The sequence below is a fragment of the Taurulus bubalis genome, assembly GCF_910589615.1.
Source record: "Taurulus bubalis genome assembly, chromosome: 10".
Classification (NCBI taxonomy): Eukaryota; Metazoa; Chordata; class Actinopteri; order Perciformes; family Cottidae; genus Taurulus; species Taurulus bubalis.
Genome location: NC_136598.1, coordinates 19967333 through 19987332, shown reverse-complemented (window position 1 = coordinate 19987332; position 20000 = coordinate 19967333). Strand labels below are relative to the sequence as shown.

The 20000-nt window shown below is 43.6% G+C and overlaps 1 protein-coding gene across 1 annotated transcript in view; it reads left to right on the top strand.

Moving 5' to 3' along the window:
• Positions 1 to 6262: 6262 nt before the first annotated feature.
• tiparp (TCDD-inducible poly(ADP-ribose) polymerase) overlaps positions 6263 to 20000 on the top strand; it is a 19802-nt gene continuing 6064 nt past the window's right edge. Inside the window, exons 1-4 of the mRNA XM_079225373.1 lie at positions 6263 to 6345; positions 7515 to 8570; positions 17069 to 17258; positions 17694 to 17881. Of these exons, the coding sequence (XP_079081499.1) occupies positions 7540 to 8570; positions 17069 to 17258; positions 17694 to 17881 (1409 nt within the window). The 5' untranslated portion in view covers positions 6263 to 6345; positions 7515 to 7539. The remainder of the gene's footprint in view (positions 6346 to 7514; positions 8571 to 17068; positions 17259 to 17693; positions 17882 to 20000) is intronic.

Genomic DNA, 20000 nt, shown 5'->3' with positions numbered 1-20000 from the left:
CAAGTTAGCATCGTAGTACTGGTTCCCTCGATATCAAACCAAAAACCCATTCAAAAAACGCATTGACATTGGGAATAGAGAACCAAAATGCTGACTAATTCCTGGGTTTGACTCATTCCTACAGCGTTCTATATCACTTTCAGGGTCAAATTAATACATATTTAAAACTCAGACTATGTTAATGCAGTGTGTATGCACCTTCCGCCTAGCAAAATTCCGCCTTTCGCCTTCCGCCTTCCGCCTTCCGCCTTCCGCCTAGCAAAATTCCGCCTTCCGCCTAGCAAAATTCCTCGTTTGTGTAAACATTCCTGGCAATAAACGGTTTCTGATTCTGATTCTGGGGTTTACACACATCTGAAGCTCTTTACTATAATGTTGCTGTAAGAGTTTCACCGAATTCACTGTATCAGAAAGTTAATGTCTGCAATCTGATCTGACATCACATGCAGGAATGCATTGGCTAAACCTCATGTGCACACATACATTGAGATGGTATTTTAGGATTCCACTCAGTCTACTTAGGCTAGCATGCTTGTTAAGCTTCTAGCTATTTCAGGTTATATACTGTTGTATAGGTAGCCTGACTAGTTAGATCACAAGGAGAATGATGTCTGTGTGTGTTGTATTTCAGAACCAGCGGATAATGATAGTGTGTGTCAGTGTGTGTAAAGAAACCGAGACAGTAGTGTGCAGACTGATGAATGAAGGTGCAATAGATGTGAGAAATTATGTTTTGCCACTTTATACTGCAGCCGTGAAGGGATCCTCATAATGGGTTAGTACCACCACAGTGTTCCTTCCAGCACGTTAGCCCATTAACATCCTATTCAACCATTTTAGTCACCATCATCATCTCATTACCTTTGTTTGGCATTCACTCTTTGTGCCTTTAGACAAATGACATTGTCTCTCAATAGTAGATTTTCCTGCTCACTAAAATGTATTTCTTGCAAAAATAACTATTTATCTCTGGTGTTTTCAGTATTGTTTGCATGTGTGCAGTTGGAAAACATACACAATGAGAAGATGCAAAAAACATTTCAACTATTTTAGTCACTGATCACCTGAAATACCTCTGGGTGTGTTCACATATCAAAACTGCTCTTCAAAAACTAGTTTTTTATGTGTCTTTCTCTGATCATTCGAGGACAATTGAGCAGCAAAATGTAAGCATAAATTGGCAGAGAAATAGATAATGTACATCAGGTCTATTTGGGTACATGCAGGTTACACAGGTAGCTCATTAGTGATGCTACCCATCTCTCTGTAAAAGTCTGTTTGCTTTTGAAACTCATTAATTCAGATTGTTTGACAGTTTGTTGACTGTCTAGATGGAAATATGGTTCACACGGCATGATATTCAAAGCAGGTGTTTGGATTTCAGTGAATCAATGACCCAGAAATACATGATTTAGATTTTAGGCAACAGTGTTTTAATGTTATGTTTAGCCCTACTACTTTCGGCATAATGCCACTTCGACTTGTGCATATCTCTTTTAATATCTCTTTCAATTCTCCATGTGTTGTGCTCTGTCTTTGACTGGATTAAAATAGTGGAAAAATAAATAATGATATATAACTACCCTTCATTTAGCATTATTGACAGGATTTTCCCAGTATTCATGTGGCTTTTTCATAATTACTCATAAAAACACGGCCTTGGCACAGCTCTAATGTGGTACAAGGTGTACACAGAACCAGTTTCAATCTGAAAGAATGGAACAAGCTGTGTCGCTGACTCACAAAATAAAGCACCTGCAATGGGTGTGGGAAGTTATACATATCTGGAACTTTAGTCATGTAAAGTCAATAGTCTCAGAAGGTAACTCACACTGTACTATGTTCTATCAGTGAAGCCGACCAGTATTCAGATAACTAACTTGTAAACATACTGCGTCACAAGTCCTGCATTCAAAATGTTAATTGAGAAATAAAGTTAAGAACAATAAGCGGCTAAATGTACCTAAAGTACTAAGTATGCAAAGTGGTAGAACGTGTGAGAAAATATGTTACATTCCACTTGTAAAACCTACACAACACATAGCTGTGTAAAACCCATTGAAATTCACATGAAAGAGACTAAATGACTGGCCATAATGACAATAATTATACAACAAGACTTTCATCGTTGTTTATGGCACCCACGGGTTCCACTACCAATCCAACACCAATTACCTCAATAAAATGTATTTTTATGTTTCCACGCTGTGGAACCATTCCGTGTGTAAAACAGGCGTATCAAGGCTAAAGGTCTGTCACCAGCGTTAACTGATCTGCCTCGAGTAATTGTGTTATGTGAACAGATAAGATTCAGACGGTGAGGGCTGAAACACGGCACCTTTACCCTGCCACTTAAAAAGACCCACCCAAATAACCTTTCATGTGCTTTTGGTTTGTCGAATAGGTTTACTGTTTGTAGTATTAAGTTCTTGCCAGCAGCTAGGCGTTTACCTGAGTTTTTGCCAAATAAATACTGTAATAATTCTCCCAGTACAGATGCTGACACACTTCCCGGAACATTATGTTCAATTTCCAGGGTTATGTTGATAGTTTTTCGCTAATGTTTCTATTAGACTTCATAACAGCATGTCCCAGATGTATGGAAGGCCTATCACAGTACTTGTTGTTTCATGTGTTGCGATCACTTACTGACATTTGTAAGACAACAAGCGAAGCTGAAGTTGGCAGGCAGGTATCTCTTTTATAGGGCGTCCTCTGAGACAAGTCAAAACTTGAACAATAGGACATCGTTATGCATGTCAGCCAGGGAGGAATGCCGAAGATCCGTCGGTATGCAACCAGGCAATTACTCTCATATACGTCAGCTCTCCCATGTCTTCTGCAGCAAGGCTGCAATTTCCCAATTACTAACCCTCGCTGGAGCTGCTTTGACGGCATAGCGTTTGCGTGGTAGATGGTTACACACGTTGCTGTTAACCTCCAACCTCCTGAACCGCAGCCTGTGGTCTCTAGTATGGAAAAATAAATCATTAAAAAACTGTGCAGAGATCTGTTGGTGGTTTGTGGGTGTGAAAACGGTTTGCATGTAAATAGCTGTGGCCCAATCAGGTATGCTCGCTTCACCTTTGTCATTAAAGTTTAGGGGGTTGATGGGCAGAGATGGTAAAAGGCGTGGGTGCTTAAACGGCATTGAGGGGGCGATTAATAGGTAATTATTCTCATGAATAACATATTAGATGTGGTGTTTCCTCCATAGTGTCTCCCACAGGGATCCTGAGGGGGAAATGAGGGTGACTTTAATTTCCTGTTATTTCACTTGTGTTTCATCCTACGGTTGTCTCCCATCCTTACAGAGACAAAAACTGTACACTAAACCTTAATGGGTTAAATACGTGATTGAGTTTTTGGACGTAGGTGTTTTTATAATCTGTCTCTAATTTCAGTTGAAAGGGAATAATAGAGCACAGCGTGTGACTGCCACAGCAAATCCACTCATCTGATGTCACATATACTATTATTTGACCAGCAAAGTTATGACTCTGACCACACCAAGCATGTTACTTCATATACAAGAATCCCTGAATTGTTTCTGTTATGATCTGACGTGTATGACTACGTGTTTGGTTTGCATTCTGTGTTTAGAGACTAGCCCTTTTGAGAAATCCTCTCCTTAGAAACTGTTTGGTTGAGCAGACTTGTCTGCACACAACGAAACTTGAGCCGGAAGACAGTGCAGCGCAGCAGGTTCCTAAAAAACTACTTCTGGTAAAACAGGGAGGAGAGGGAAGCTGACTCAATGCACTGTCAGTAAACATTTCACTCCCTCATGGCAATGTGAGAGCGAACAAGTGCACAAGACAGTCAGGCTAGTACATACTCTAAGAAACCAATAAATGCTAGCATAATAAAATGACTCATTCGCTTCTGCTTTTGGTGTAATTACAATTATGTCTCAACAGGTTTCACGCTTAGTCTCATGTGGCATGATCTGCTGTGATCCATCCAAATGTTTCCAATGTAGTTTCACCTCTTTACAAGACCTGTCATGAGAGGAGTAGTAATCATATTCACACTTAACTTGACTTAACTAAATATTTGAGTTAACACATTTCTTGTATGCACAAATTATGAAATGTTTGAGGCGGATTATTACACTGTATTTCTAGGAATATTATCACTGTACCGACACTCAAACTTCACATGAGTATTTAGATCACATGTAGGATACTTCCTTTTTCTATTTCCCTACATTTCAGATTCCTATTCTTTTTACATCACTACGTGTAGTTTTTTTACAAAATATGATGAAAAAGATGTTTGGTTAATAGCGATTCCTGGACTCCAATAGACTTGTTTGAGGTGGTCTTTGGATAAAGATACACGTAAACACAAAAATCACAAGAAAATCCCCAAGGCCCTCTCTTTGTAAACAATTGAAATTCCTTTATTGTAATGTCATGTTAGACCTAAAAGCGAACTCTGAGTTCGCTTTTAGGTTTAACATGACATTACAATAGTTTGAAAAGAGTGCAAGTGGAGAGCAAAGAGTGGAGTTTTCTTATCATACATTGTTATTGTTGAAACCACTCAAATTAGCCCCAACTTGGCAAACTGCAACATTAAAATGCTGATCATCACTTCCTTGTATGTTACCCTTTTATAAGCGGTATCTAATGGCTTTATTAATGTTTATGTAATCATTTATTGTTTTACTACTGTCTTGAATGTCTTTTTAAAATCTTTTTTATATTTATCTTCTTTACTGTATATTGTGTATAAGTTCAAAGAGGAAAGTGAAACCGGAGTCAAATTCCATGTATATGCAAACTTACATGGCCATTAAAGCTCATTCTGATTCTGATTATAAATTAATCAAAGCCCAAAATAGACTATTTGGGTTTTTCCAGGTTGTAAAACAATCCATTTGGTAGGAGAGTAGTCCTTTGTAAGGATCCTCACAGTACCTTTAATTTGAGTAAGACTGAATTACCAACCAGACAAAGCTGGGTAACTGCCCTGGGGCCCCAGGCCCCCGAGGGGCGCCCGAAACCAAAAAATAGGCCTACAACTAAGAAGGGTCTTGCATTATTAAGCTACCTAATCATGTGAACCCTGTCTTGAGGGGTCCTGTGTCATAAGACCTTATTTCCTTTAGCTCAAACTAACTCACAAATGGAAAACCTGTGGGCGGGTTGTACTGGCCCAGTAGAGTAGCTACTGGCTGTTTAAGGGGTTCTTTGTGTGAACTGTTTTTCATGTGACAGTGTGCATACACCACACACTAAAGGGTCAAAAGGTTCACGATACATACAACAAAATCTGGCAATATATAAAGTATAATAATATGCTAACCTACACTTGAAGTGTGTTTTCATCATGCAGAGAAGTGTCGGACAATACTCTTTGCGTTCTCAGGACTTTGTTATGCTCACGGTCCCAAATGCCAGAACGGAAATAGAAAAAAGGGCTTTGTGTACTCTGCCCCCTCATCTTGGAATATGTTGCAGAACGTTTTAAAACTCAAAGAACTGATACCAACTACTGCTTTTAAATCTAAAAGAAAAGAAATAGAACACATTTAAATATTTCTTAAATCAACTCTGTTACATCATTGTCTCTTAGCTTTTAGTTTCTTTGAACTTGTCTTGTTCTGTGCTTTCTGTTTGTAACTATGTGTGTGTGTTTGTATGCTGTTGCCTGTCTTGGCCAGGTCGATTTTTAATGGGACTCTCCTGGTTAAATAAAGGTTTAAATACCAAAAAAATGCATGTGTTTTACTTGAAGTAGAAAATGTACATGTTGATTTAATAGGCTGCTCGTTTTACTTTAGGACATTATTTAAATTATTCTTGCTGACCTGCCTTAATGGTTGTATAATAATGACATGTCTCGTGTTTAATCCCTACTTTCGGAGCCCGACAAAGCCCCCCCATCCGACCCCCCCCCGGAGGGTCCTCACAACCCCCATGCAGCTTCCTCCGATCACCACCAGACTCTCTCTCTCTCCCTCCCCCCGCTCTCTGTGCAGCGAAGCCCCGCCTGTGACCAGGTTACGGGGCGGGGCCTCGCGGTGCGGAGCCGGGAGGCAGGCAGAGCTCGCCACAGCTGTGCTTCGCCCTTTGTCGGTCTCTGCTCCTCGCCTGCGCCTTTCTATCCGGTACGAAGGATACAAAGAGAAGGGACAGACAGCATGAAATAGAGACAGAGCATGAGAGCGGCGGGGGCAGCAGAGGGACACGAGAAACCAAACCGGACTACAGTCTAGTCCAGACACGGATACTAATACTTTCAGACTGGATACGGAGCTTCGCCGATGTACGCACTGGATTTAACCCACCAAAGAGTGTCGAGACCGAGGGGAGAGGGGCGGACTTTATCGCGCAGGTAGGGTTTGGGTTATTTGTGTCGTCTCGTTGTGTCCGAGAGAGAAAATGTAGCGAGGTTGTTCCGTCTTTTCCGATACCCAGGGCTCCGGGGAAAGCTGCGCTATTGCAAATCACCCTGCCAGCCCACTGCAGTGCCTTCACTGTTTGTTTATTTATTTATTTATTAAAAAAAAAAGCGTTTCAACTCCGCAGCCTGCTGGAGAAAGGCGCTGTTGTCGCGAGGCGGTGAAATAGTCAAGCTCCCGGGGTGCCCCGCGTATCTTTTGTCGCTGCTCCGCCGCAGTGCCTTGTGTTTTTTTTTTGTCTGTGTGTGTGTGTGTGTGTGTGTGTGTGTGTGTGTGTGTGTGTGTGCGGGGTTGAGTGTGTCGACAGCAGCCTACGTGCAAACTTGCTCGCGCAACCATGTGAAAGCGGCACGTAGACGGCAGCGGCCGCGTATCGGACTCCCGTGATCAAAATATATAGTCCCGGGGGAGAGAGAGAGGTTTTGTTACACTGATGATTTTATCGCTCCTGCTCGGCGACGCGGCTGTAATTGCATGCGTGACGTTAGTGAGAGCCCAAAGACACACACACACACACACACACAGAGTAAAAAGCGAAATAGTCTACACGGTCCGATTTTATATATATATATATATATATATATATATATATATATATATATATTGTTACATAAAATTAATCTGAAACTGGGGACTGTTGTCGAATTCTAGGCTACTATTAGTATTATATATTCAATAACTAGACGCAAGCAGCTGCGTGAACCCGTCTTCATTATAGGGCTAACAAGCTGTAACAATCATTTGAGGGTTTCTAATAGTCTGTTTCGGCTCCTCGTTATTGTGGCTCTCGCTGTGTTGATCGTGTTCGGGCCTATTTGTGTTTAATTACTCCTGCAGTGTCATTATGAGATCAGACCAGTCTGTCGCTTTTTGTCGGAGATGTTAAACAGGTTTCGTTTCAGCAGATGAAAGGAAAGGTGACTTTCCACCGTTTTTTTTTTCTTCTTTTCTTTTTTAACGGCGTAATAACTCGCCAAGCAACCTATTAATCATATCGCGTTATGGATGACGGGATGACTTCACCTTGGAAACTAAGATTATAGGTTTATAGGTGTTATCTTTTGATGACTACATCTTTCTCTTCCCCTTTTCTTTCTCCCAGGACTGTCGGGCTTTAGGAGGGCGTCATGGATAAAACTTTGCACATTCTCCAGAAATCCACAGCCGGCGTGCCGACTGGGATCTCCCTGGATATGAGTTTGAATATGGACGAAGGGGACGATTTCACGGAACAGCGGATAGTGGGTCTCCCGGACAAAATACCTCTGGTGAAACCATATTTCAAGAAGAAGCAGAGGAAACTGGACGCCAAATGCCTCCACCGCGCCCTGGAGGACCCCATACTGACCACGCTACTGAGCACGGATGCGCTCGTGTCCGGGGACGGGGTGTTCGTTCCCCGGAACCAGCCGGGCAGGACTGCGGGCAACCTGTGCGCAGCGGTCGTGGTGAAACAGACCTGTATGGGCCAAGTGTGTCTCAAAGGCCCGGGTGCTGCCGACAACACCGCCGCCGGGGCCGTTGTGCCGGGGCTGATGGCCCGGGACGGTGACGTGGAAATAGCCGATACTACTGCGGAGCTGGAGGAGACGGAGCGGCGAGCGGAGCGACCCAAGATCACGGACCCTACTGCCCCAGATAGCCGCTGCTTTCAGGCGAAACCTGGCCTCCGGGCTGCCGGCAGCACAGTGACAATAACGACCCCCAGCCGAGATATACCTCCCACAGTTGCTCCCCAGGCTCCTCACCAGGAGGGGGGCATCAAAAGCAATGACCTCTTAACCTCTGGGTCTAAAAACCCTCCAGTCAAAGACTGCACCGGCGTCCAGGACCCCCTTCCCCTCCTCCTGCAGCCCGACAAAGGAGTGCTATTTCAGGACAAAAGTGAAGAGGCCTCCTTGGACTTGGTCTTTGAGCTGCTCACACAGCTCCAGTATCACACACACCAGTCAGACTCAGTGGACATTTGTGTGGATTTCCTCCAGGGACAGTGTGTATATGGTAACGACTGTGCCCACCACCACACTGTCCTGCCCTACCACTGGCAGATCCGCAGGAGCAGTAATCAGACGTGGCAGAGCATAGCAGACGACTCCCAGGAACAGCTGGAGAGACTGTACTGCAACCCGGACAATGAACAAGTCAGGCTCAAGTTTCAGTAAGTATCCCCCTATAGGGTTTAGTGCAACATTTTGTGTCTGTGTTATCCTTTTATCGTGTAATACTGTATGTCCTCTAGTTAGATACAGGAACTTACTGTGCAGGTGAGCCGCAACAGAGCAGTTCTGGTTTGGATCTGTATCTGTGGGCAGGGGGGTCACTTCACTTTCAATTCAATCGATTCAAAAGAGGAAGTGAAAACATAGTTCAAGCACTAATGGAAAGGCGGCAGTTTCCAATAATGTCAGTTTATTTACACAAGACTTGCATGTCGTTTATAATACTTTCGGAATAAATATGTCAGATATCCCTTGAATAGCAGTACAAAGAAAATCCGTAATACTGGATCGATAGAGTTGGAAAGCACACACAACCACGGCAGTATATTGTAGTGTCGTAAGTACGGCTGAAAAGGGGTACATTGATTGGTTACATTGTCACCATGTCACAAGTACCCATGAATTAACAAATATTTGACACAAGTGACATGGCAACAATGGTGCAGTAAACTGATAGGCTGCTTGTGAATGATAAGCACCTCTAGTCCGCCGCGTTGGAAACAGTAGACCTCGGCCCGAGCTTCCTCTTTGGTTTCACCACCAGTGACAAACTGAAAGCGTTGCACACACAGCTGTTCTGTGCATGTGTGGCTCGTGGACTGCAGCCAAGTGAATGTGCCTGTTATTTTCACAGTTCTTAATACCGTCAATGTGGTTTATTAATGCATGTGTGAAAGCGTGTATCGGTCCTTGTTTTAATCTCCTGTGTGCGTGCGGTTTGGCCTTCACGTGTCTTCTAGTTAATGTGTACCTGACATGCATCTTTATTTGAACTATCATATCAGCTATTATGCCCTTGTGTAGTCACGGCACTCCATATCCCAGCCCTGATATTGGTTATCTATTTCCTGGATTTCCCCCCCCCCCCCTGCTCCCAAACTCACCCTGTGATTGGCTGCCGCTCCATCCAAAACTATGGCAGAAAGCTGTGAACTTCCGTGACCCTCAGTTGCCTTGTGCGGTCACTGACACAGACGCACTTGGCAGCTTCTCATCTTCCCTCGGTCATAGACATGCACACCGCTGTGTACACACACACACACACGCATTCACACACACACACCTCACTCACACATGCTTGGCACGCAGACGCTCACACGAATAGGCGGCACAGGGAAGCTCAGTGGCTTGTAGTGCTCACACGCACGCCTTTTAGCAGACAGATAAACCTTCTTTTTTTTCACTCTCTCACACACCCACATAGACACACACACACACATGCAAGCACTTGGCAAGCCCCAGTGGGGGGACATAAAGGAGCATGCACCGCTTCCTGTGAAACGGTACTGTATGCAGGCACATTCACACTGGCACTCACGCACAGTGTGCACTCATGGGCGCTCTTCACCGTGTTCTAAACACAGTTTGCTCATTGTTTATTCTGTTTATATTCCAGTTTACAAAATCTATTTTACTCCATGAAAATCTGGCGTCTGCCATGTTTTTTTGCTCGACTAATGATTCTTTTCTGTCATGATTAATCTGCCAAATATGTATCTATAGCGTTTTCAAGATATTCATTTTAATATCAGATAATATTAAAACAAGGAACAAATTCTCAACAGTCGAGAAGCGGCATAGAATGTTTCGTATTTTGGGGTTGAGAAATGACTTTGGCTTAATCCATTATCAAAGTGAGCCGACTCACTATTCCAGCCTGTTTTTTCGTAACATTTACAGTCGCAGAAAGCAATTTAACTGTTATCCCCTAATCAGCAAACACTCAGATAGTCATTGTTTAATTAAGGTGTCGTTGACACGTCTTTTAAGTTGCAAATTACCACATTTCAACTATTTTATGTTCACTGATCTCGTAATGTAATCGGGACATTTGAACAGTCTTTGTCCTATTATTGTCTGAATCGGTTTAAAAGTGCCGTCCGTGTAAAATACTTAATGACACAGCGTTTATGCCATTATACCCTCAACCACGTCCACATTATCAGGTCTTTCATGATTACCGGAGCCCTTTGAGCAGCCATGTGTGTTTGTCTTTGTTTATGTCTGTGTTGACACTACACACACACACACACTCACACACACACACACACACACACACACAGGTTTGCGTTTGTGTTCAAAGATTTGTATGTGTCTGTGTGTTTGACTTGTTGACTCATGTTTTCAACTGAAACTCTATGCAAAGTGCATATTGCTCCACAAACAGGACATGCACCTGGTGGTGTCAACCCAAATTCTTCTGAGGCCCGTTTAGTGTGTCACGCTCTCGCAGTCAGACAGGACCGTCTGGCTCACTTGACTGAAACTCGTTTGACAGATGTCTGTTGTCATTATAATGATAATTATTTTTACTTTACATATTGAGCAACAGTAATTTCTCCTGTGCACTGAACATTTTGCCCAACAATTTGTGTTTTTTTTTGGTCTGATTAGCACACAGCCTATTACATTTTCTATTCGACACATTTTATAAATTTACTCTGATGTATTCCCTGGTAATTAGTCTTTCAAGTCTTTTGACACCTTTGGTCACAAGCTAGATAATCACTGAATCACTCTGGTTTTCACCTAATTACACAGTTCCTGACACCGTGAACACATTTTTATTTATTTAATTTCGCCTGTGAAATACATTCTCATTATGGCTATTCTTGATCATAACCCTCCCTGTTACTGCTGCTAGAGAACATTTCTACATTATTTTTTTTTCAACCACCCACGACACAAAACTCTCAAGAATGTGCTTTTGAAGTATTTCTAACGCGGACCCTAAAAACAGGTTTGACTGTATGACAATAGTAGAGTGAAGACATAACGCACAAATGACACTCGCACGTATGTGGGATTTTTGAGTGGCTACGCATTCATCCACAGTCAGCGCAAACACTGGCTAATTCCTGGTTTTAAAAAGTGTTTGTCGTTTAGTTTTTTTTCAGTGTCGTCTTCTCCAAAATCCAATGTTTATTTACACCACAGGTCAGGACCTAAAATAGGCGGTCGGGCTGCCTCGTGTGTAAGTGAATGTTGTGTAATTGTAGGGATGTCTTGACACTGGGTGAACTCGCTATTGGTTTGGGGCTCGTGAGATCTGATCAGGTGATGAGCGCCAAACCGGAAAGTTGATAAACTGCTCACACCGTTGCGGCTATTCAGCGCTCGGTTCAGTCATTTACTCGCTTTGTGTTGTACTGGGTGTGTGTGAAAGCTCTTTTGATACTGTTCTTTAGAGACACAGTCCAGCCTGTCTTTTCATGCACGCAAATACACACATACACACCGGGCGAAGGCATCACCGTGGTTACCACAGCCAAATGATAACATTGTTAGCGATCTAACGCTGATGACTTAACAAGCTTTACTGTCGGTATGGCAACACAGGTGTGTGTGTGTGTGTGTGTGTGTGTGTGTGTGTGTGTGTGTGTGTGTGTGTGTGTGTGTGCGCACAGAAAACGTACAGGCATTTTTGTGTGTCTGCGTCTGATTATGTCCCATGCGGCCTATTGTAGCGTATGCAAGTGTGTGTTCGGCGCTGAGCTGTTTCCATGTGTGTATGATCCATAGCGCAGGTTAATCCCATCCATATGATAAGCAGGAATTGAAGTCTGGCTAATCCGCCTTTAGTCATGAACTCAGCAGTAAGGAGGAATGTTGCAGTCATCGCTTCTAAAAGTTATACTGTGATAATCTTCTGCACCCGCTTGTTAGCCCATTTGTGCTGTGTAGTGTGCGTGATTTACGGGGGAAAACACAATTCTGAACCAGATCGCCTATAATTACACCAATTTCCTGTAATATCTATAGGCGTCTTGTTCTGATTTATTTACATTTCCATGACGAAGCACATATTATTCGTGTGTGTGTGTGAGAGCGATTGAGAGCGACTCTTTTGTATGCCTTGCCTGTCATTAACTGCCATAAAGAGATACGGAGCACTGAGGGCAGAGCGACCTGACACCTGTGTGTGTGTGTGTGTGTGTGTGTGTGTGTGTGTGTGTGTGTGTGTGTGTGTGTGTGTGTGTGTGTGTGTGTGTGTGTGTGTGTGTGTGTGTGTGTGTGTGTGTGTGTGTGTGTGTGTGTGTGTGTGTTTTGCAGGGGACTCCATGTTACCTCATTGTGTCACGAATTAAAGAAAATCAAGGACGGTTGTGTTTATGAGAGCTTATTTGCGTGTCGCGATTGTTTGTGTGGGAAAAGAGGCGGTGTCAAGATAATCAGAGTGTGTGTGTGTGTGTGTGTGTGTGGCGCTATGACGTGTCAGACAGGCCATGCCATGAATCAGTCGGGCGAGGTCTGGGTCACTCTGCCTCTTATTACTCATAGTCTGCCTTCATCCCTCCATCTTTTTTATTTATTTCCTCCCCACCGTTTCCTCCTTTTTCCTGACTGAATCTTTCATCCTGTACATTTCTTTGTTCCGCCCCTATTTCACTCCCTTTCTCGATGCCTTTGTCCCCCTTTTTCATCCCTCAATTGGGCCCTCGAGGTCCCGGAAGAGGTGTAAGAGATATGGAAATGTGTGCTTTGCCTCTGCACTCAAGCGCTATCCTCTTTTCTGCCTTTCAAGTGTTATTTCTAATGTCAAATTCGGTTATCATCCCATCGCTTTGCTGGTGCTTTCACGTTTTGTGCCCTCAGAAGAGTTTTACAATTTCAAAGGGAGGGTTAAAGGACTTAGCGAGAGGACAACCTGAACTGTTAGCTTAACGATGTGCTGCAGAGGAGGACAGGTACACTCTTAACAAGAACAATCCAGGACGTGCAGGAGACGCTGGTGTACATTTGATCCAGTTCTCTTTGTGACTCCATGTTGTTCCAGCCTTAAGAGCCACTTTTCTTTTGAAAAAAACTCAAATGAAGCACATTTAAATAGATAACTGGGAAGTAAATAGCGCAGACATGAGGAAATAACACTTACCCATGACATCAAGGTTGTGTGTGTGTGTGTGGAAGCCTTCGTCAGCAGATTTGGTTGACTGACTGTCTTATCAAGGCATGACTGGATGAAGTTTGCGCGTGTGTGCATGAATCTGTCGAAAGTGTGTGTGTGTGTGTGTGTGCGCGCGCAAATGAGTGAGCTCTCATGTTGTATTTTCCTTTTTTTTCCTAGCCTGTGACGTTCACAATAGCATGACTGATGCTGGTATGCGGGTCCTTCTGTGTGCAGCCGTGAGAAAGTTCGAAGGGGTGTGTGTGTGTTCGTGTGTGTGTGTGCTTGTGCGTGTGTGTGCTAAAGGCAGTGTGGGGGATTAACAGACATTTTGACAGCGCTGTGAGTTTTCTTAACCTTTATTTATCCAGGGAAAGGTTCTGCTGAAAACACTTTCTCTTTTCTCCAGCAACACCCTGCTCCCATAGTCAGCACTGATCCACACGCTGGGAGCTGCAAAAACAGAGCCGGTTTGGTGCATTTTCTTTGCACGTCCTTGCTCAAGGGCCTTCTTCTTCTTTCACCTTTAGCATACAAACACCCCTCCCTAGTCAGCAGTTGGGTTTTCAGTTTGAACGTCTCAGTCTTTTTTCCTGTAAAACTAAAACGCGCTGCTCTTTCAATTTGCATTTTCTGTTGACTTTCGCGTGTGTGTCTTTAGCACAAGCTGGAACAGCCCGACATTCGGTCTTGAAAGTGTCGACCTTGCCAGAGTGGGCGTGCCTTGCGTCTCTTTCCAACTTTTGATTGGCCTCCACTTTGAAAGCACCGAATCTCAGTGCACTTAATTTAACCGGAGGAATTTTATTTTTAGAACGGCACAAACTAGTCTGGGAGCGAGGGAGGGAAAAGGACTCAGTAAAAGGCTTTGAAAATCATTGACTGACCTTTCTGTGTGTGTGTGTGTGTGTGTGTGTGTGTGTGTGTGTGTGTGTGTGTGTGTGTGTGTGTGTGTGTGTGTGTGTGTGTGTGTGTGTGTGTGTGTGTGTAAGAGAGATCAAGGCAATCAGTGGGGTGGGGAGGCTTCTTGTAAATGCAACAATTAAGTTCACATAACCTCCTCATAATAAAACCCGAACGTGTGTGTGTGCAATGTGCATCATAAGTCCTTCTGAAGTTCACACACACACACACACACACACACACACACACACACACACATACAGAAGCTGTTGTCGTCAAAACATATCGCTGCAGGCAGAAACTGTTCTGTACTGAGAAACAGAGCCAGAGAGAGAAAAAGAAGGCCATGCAGGTGCATCTTTCTTTTTCAGATGTGAAGTACAGAGAACTGAGAACGGACGAGTGAAACAGGGAACAGAGTAGAGAGATGACGGAACACATTGAGAAGCAAAATAAGAGAACAAAGTGAGCAGGGGAGAACAGGCTGAGGTGAAGTAAAGGATGTACTGTTTTCACAGTTAATTTGTTTCTGTTACATTCTCAGTTGATTGCCTTGCCTTCAGTATCCTTGTCTTTTCTTGTGTGTGCCCGTTTTCTCTTTTCTTTTCTGTTCTTTTTCTTGCCTTTTTCCATGATCAGATTAAATGTTTTGCTTGACTTGAAACCGAAACCTTCTTTTTTTTTTTTTGTTTGTTTCTTGAACGCTTGAGTGCAGTTCGGAGAGAAATAACTCTGGACATCTGCATTGTGCATCTGCCCTGTGTTTCTGGTAAACTGGTGACCTGATAATCGGTGACTCACGCTTTGGTTACTGTTTTGTATCTGCACGTGCTCAGGGGCTGAATTCCCATTTCACTTCCTCTTGTCCGGATGCAGTCACAGCGTGACTTAGCAGAAACACGGACTGTAAATATTGTGTATGTATTCAGTATTTGTGTCAGTTCATTTCTTTTAGAAAGTGACTCGGCATCTCTCATTATCACCTTCCTGATCGAAACTTGCCTGTGTCTGTAACTCCAGTGACCCGTAATTGCACTTCCAGTAGATGAAACTATATGCTTACATACGGTGTACCTAGCATAAAATGAGGTTTCACTTCTCCGGTCTGTTGAACAATAACTCAGCAGGTCCACACAGACGGCTTCTCTGTGTTTTAGATGGGGAAACATCTAATATGTAATTCATGTGCTTTATTTAGAACAAACCGTAGGCACCCACATTACCAGAACACAACCCCTGCTTTACACACACAGACACACATTTCCAGACACTCTACACTCGGCGATGTCTAACCTTTGACATGACGTCCAATTAGTTTCCCGGCAAAAAATCAATGAGCCCATTAACACTGTCAGGCTATGTGCATCCTTTGTGTGTTGCAAAGCTGACACTCGTGTGTGTGTATGTGGTTGATATGCATATGTGTGAGACTGTGTGTGTGTGTGTGTGTGTGTCTGCCTCTCTGGCGGGCTTCCTTCCATGGCATGGCGTGCCAGTCTATGATGCCCACATTTATGTGAGTGGTATGTCTGACCCAGAAAGGATTTGCCAGAGGCCTTATGGAGGACTAATGCAGAGAGACTGATGCACACACCCACACACACAGACACACCCACACACACAGACACACACACACACACAGACACACACACACACACACGCACAGGGATTTGTCCCACGCTTGTCGAGACAGAGAGGGGTTAAGGGAGGTTGTATGCACATGATAAGATTAGGCTCTGTGTTTCTAACATTTATTTACTTAGCAGATGCTAAGTACATTAGCATGTTACAGAAATCATTGCTCTAGCTGAACCGGACTGACACCTTCTCAAGAGGACAAATGTCAGCTTTGCTAAAATGAGAGTCAAAGCTTTGCAGAAATAGCTCAACATTTTTGAGGAAATGAGCTTATTCACTTTGTTGCCGAGCGTGAGATGAAAAGAACGATTCCACTCTCGGGGCTGTACGCTAAATATGCTTAGCTTAGCATAAAGGCTGGAAACGGGGGAGAACAGCTAATCTGGCTCTGTCCAAAGGTAACAAATACCCTATTTTTAGAAACCCCAAAAGCTCACTTATTAACACAATATCTAGCTAACTAAGTTAGTAAGCTACGCTTCATATTTACTAGACAGACATCAGAGAAGTGTCTTTGTTACTATTCCTTTAACCATCATGCTACAAGGTAAAACAGCAGAAATAACACATTCCTTAGCAGTCTTGCTCACTTCATTCTCGTTTAAATCTTGACAGACTAAAGAAAAATTCAAGTTTAAATATTAAAGTTAAATGTGCGAATCATTACATAAGTGAAATGTATGTTTTCAGTTTGTGTAAATATAATGTTTTGGTCATGTTTAGTCTTTCTATTCTCTGCAAGTGTACATGTGACCTGCAAGTTCAAATCTGATGCTGTCACCCTGCATGACTCATACTGAGTGAGCAATTAGAGGTTTGGTCGTCTTGCTCTGGAGCACATCGGTTAACTTAAGGTTTCATAGAATTCTAAACTGTGACCATTTAGGTCACTGTGCCACAGCCACATGTAAGCCGACTGTGTCAATATATATATTTTTTGTCCCCCCCCCCCGCTGACTATTTTTTTCTTCTTCTTCCTAACAATGGTTTTCAACTTTTCTTTTCCAGGGGTCGTGTGTTCTCCCTAGACTTTGGCGCGATGCGAGTGTGTGACCTGGAGTTTGACCGCGTCCGACGACTGACCACTCCAGCCAGCCCTCTACCCACGCCCCCAACGAACCCAAACCCCACCCCCAGCTGTCACACAGTGTGGAAGTACTACTGCAGAGACAACTTTGGCTGGAGGGAATACTCCGAGGTGAGCCACTCGGTGCAATTATGCATGTGTGTTTGTCTGCGCGCACGCTCTATTAACACGAGGCCTGACTCATTAACTCCCACACCGATCGATCGTCTAGCCACTGGGATGGGATCAATTTAGACACATACGCACATACACATACAAAGCGCTTCCCCCAGCAGTTTATTTCACCAAATCAGTAAAGATTGACTGTTTTTATATCAGTGTTTGTTTGTGTTTCACGATGATGTCGTTATTAGCGCGGCTTTCTGTTATCTGAACATTGTACCACACTTCACTGACATGTCCCACTCCAAACTCCCCCTTCCTCCTTCCACAGTGGAATGAAAATGCAGAACAGTCAACTGCATAAAGCGATAAACAATTGAGTCTAATTTCTTCTTTGTCTTCCTCTCCCTTCTCCACTTTACTCCTTTCTCTTCGCCGACACAGCCGGTGGTGAAGCTCATCGAGGAGGCAAGTTCGAGGGGTCTTAAGGAGGTGCGATTCATTACGCTCCAGAACCAGTATATCCTCAACATCAGGGAGGGCTTCCAGCAGAATGCCGTCTTCGGGTTCCGGCGTCAGATCAAGAAGCGGCCCACGTTCATGTCCTCCGTGATGCTCACGCCCCACCTACAGTAAGTGGAGACACTTAACAGCTGATGTCACTATCTTCTCGCTCTTAAAATAAGGAGGTCAGGACATGTAGCGGTCCTGCCCGTTACCAATCCAGAGTTGTTTGTTTAGCCATTTTAGCGGTGCGGCTTTTGGGACCATGGTGTCGGTTTGACAGAGGCATTTATGTCCCCCTCAGTGTGAATTGTTAAAAAAACTCTGCTTCTCCTTTGGCTTCTTTAAATGTGTTCAATACTAATCAAAATACCTGCCAGACTGATTCCCATCAGCCTCAGCTTTACTGAACTGTAGAGCAGTATATTGGGCTAATTAGCATAGTTAGCATGCTAACAGGCTAAACTAAGATGCTGAACCAGCTGAACATTATACCTGCTCAACATCACAATGCTACCATTGTTATTGTGAGCTGGCATTAGGCTGTAGACTCTTGGTCTTGTTTCCAACAATCATCTCATCAAATACAGGGCGAGCTGACCAACAAGCTAATTTATGACCAGCAAGCTAATTTATTTTAATAACATGTTTGATGTCGTTTATGTGGAAGCTATTTAGATGTAAAAGATCATTGTCTTTTAACCTCGGTGAAGGACAGCAATAATATCTTGATAAACATCAGGGTTTAGGAGCTTGTTAAAAGCAAGTATCAGGAACAGTCAGTCCTCAGTTGGTCATTTAGTTCTCACATCTCAACCTTCTTAGGGAACATTTCGTATTTTGGATACGAAGCAACATTTGGTATAAGAACAGTCCTTGATTTTACATTAATTTCCTGGCAACACACACACACACACGCACGCACACAGGTGACTCTTTAGTATTGATACACTGTCTTCCTGTGGCTCAATGTGTTCTATGAGCGTCCCTGTTTGGAGACAGACAGGCACACAGAGGTCAGTACACAATGCTAATGTCACACTCAGGGCTGAATACTCAAAATCCTCTCAGCGCATTCACCTTTAATGCATTCCAATGCTGTTGCACATTGCTAGCCTGAGCTGCACTTCAACCCCATATTAACACTTGAGTTTTGGCAAATCAAACCGAGTTACCGGGGCATAGGAGCTGACCAGAGCAGAATGAAACGGGCCTGAACACAGACAAACGGATAATGGACAACAATGAGACAGAGCAAACAGATAAAGAAATACATTTTAATTGCTCTTAAATCTTATTTGTCTGATAACTACTAAGATAAACCTGTGAAGGAGATGAGATCTTTTCATCTTTCATCTTCCATTTTCTCTCCATAGCAGAGAACTGATCTGCCTCGCTGCACTCGCCTCAGTGATATTTCTAAAACAAGTGGTACCAGATTGGAAACAAGTGGAGTCATCTCACCCCATTTGCAGAATGTTTCACTTCCTGTGCCGAGCAGGCTGCTGTAGCGGCGGCCTGCCAGTGTCCCGGACAGAGCGGGCGCTAGTACGAGCTGTTCCTAAAGGGCCTTGACAGTCAAGAGGAGACAAGATGGAGAGCAGGAGATGGAGGAAGGAAATTAGATGGAGGAAGTGGAGGACAGAGTGAATGAATGAAGGAAGAAAGAGACAGCGAGTTAGAGCACAGTGAGAGGAAGTGAGAGTGGTCTAAATGGTTTCCAGACTGGTTGCACAGCACAGCAGAGCTGCTGAGTGAAAAGAGTGTGAAATGTGACTGTGGGAAGCTGGGATTTTTGGATCGAGGGATTTGTTCCTGGGACATTTTCGTGTGTGTGTGTGTGTGTGTGTGTGTGTGTGTGCTTCAATTATTCATTCTGCGAGACAAAGATGTGATCACACAGTTACATTACATGGGAAGATAAAGCAGGCAAATTGTTCAAATCTTAGCATTAATGTTAAATGTAGTGTTCCGGGGGAACGACTGCAAGTCAATGCAGTGTCCTTCCAAGTGACCAAAACGTGTGTGTGTGTGTGTGTGTGTGTGTGTGTGTGTGTGTCAGGAACAATCTGTGCTCGGCTTAGAAGTTGAGGTCATTAGCTTGATTGGCACTCTCCCTTGCTCCCTCCCTCCCGTCTTCTCTCCCTCTCCTTCTGTCATCCTTCTCTCCTGATGATGTTATTTTCAGCCATCTTTTCCTCCCAATCTTTTCTCCTTTTCTGTCTTTTCTCACTCTCAACTCCATCC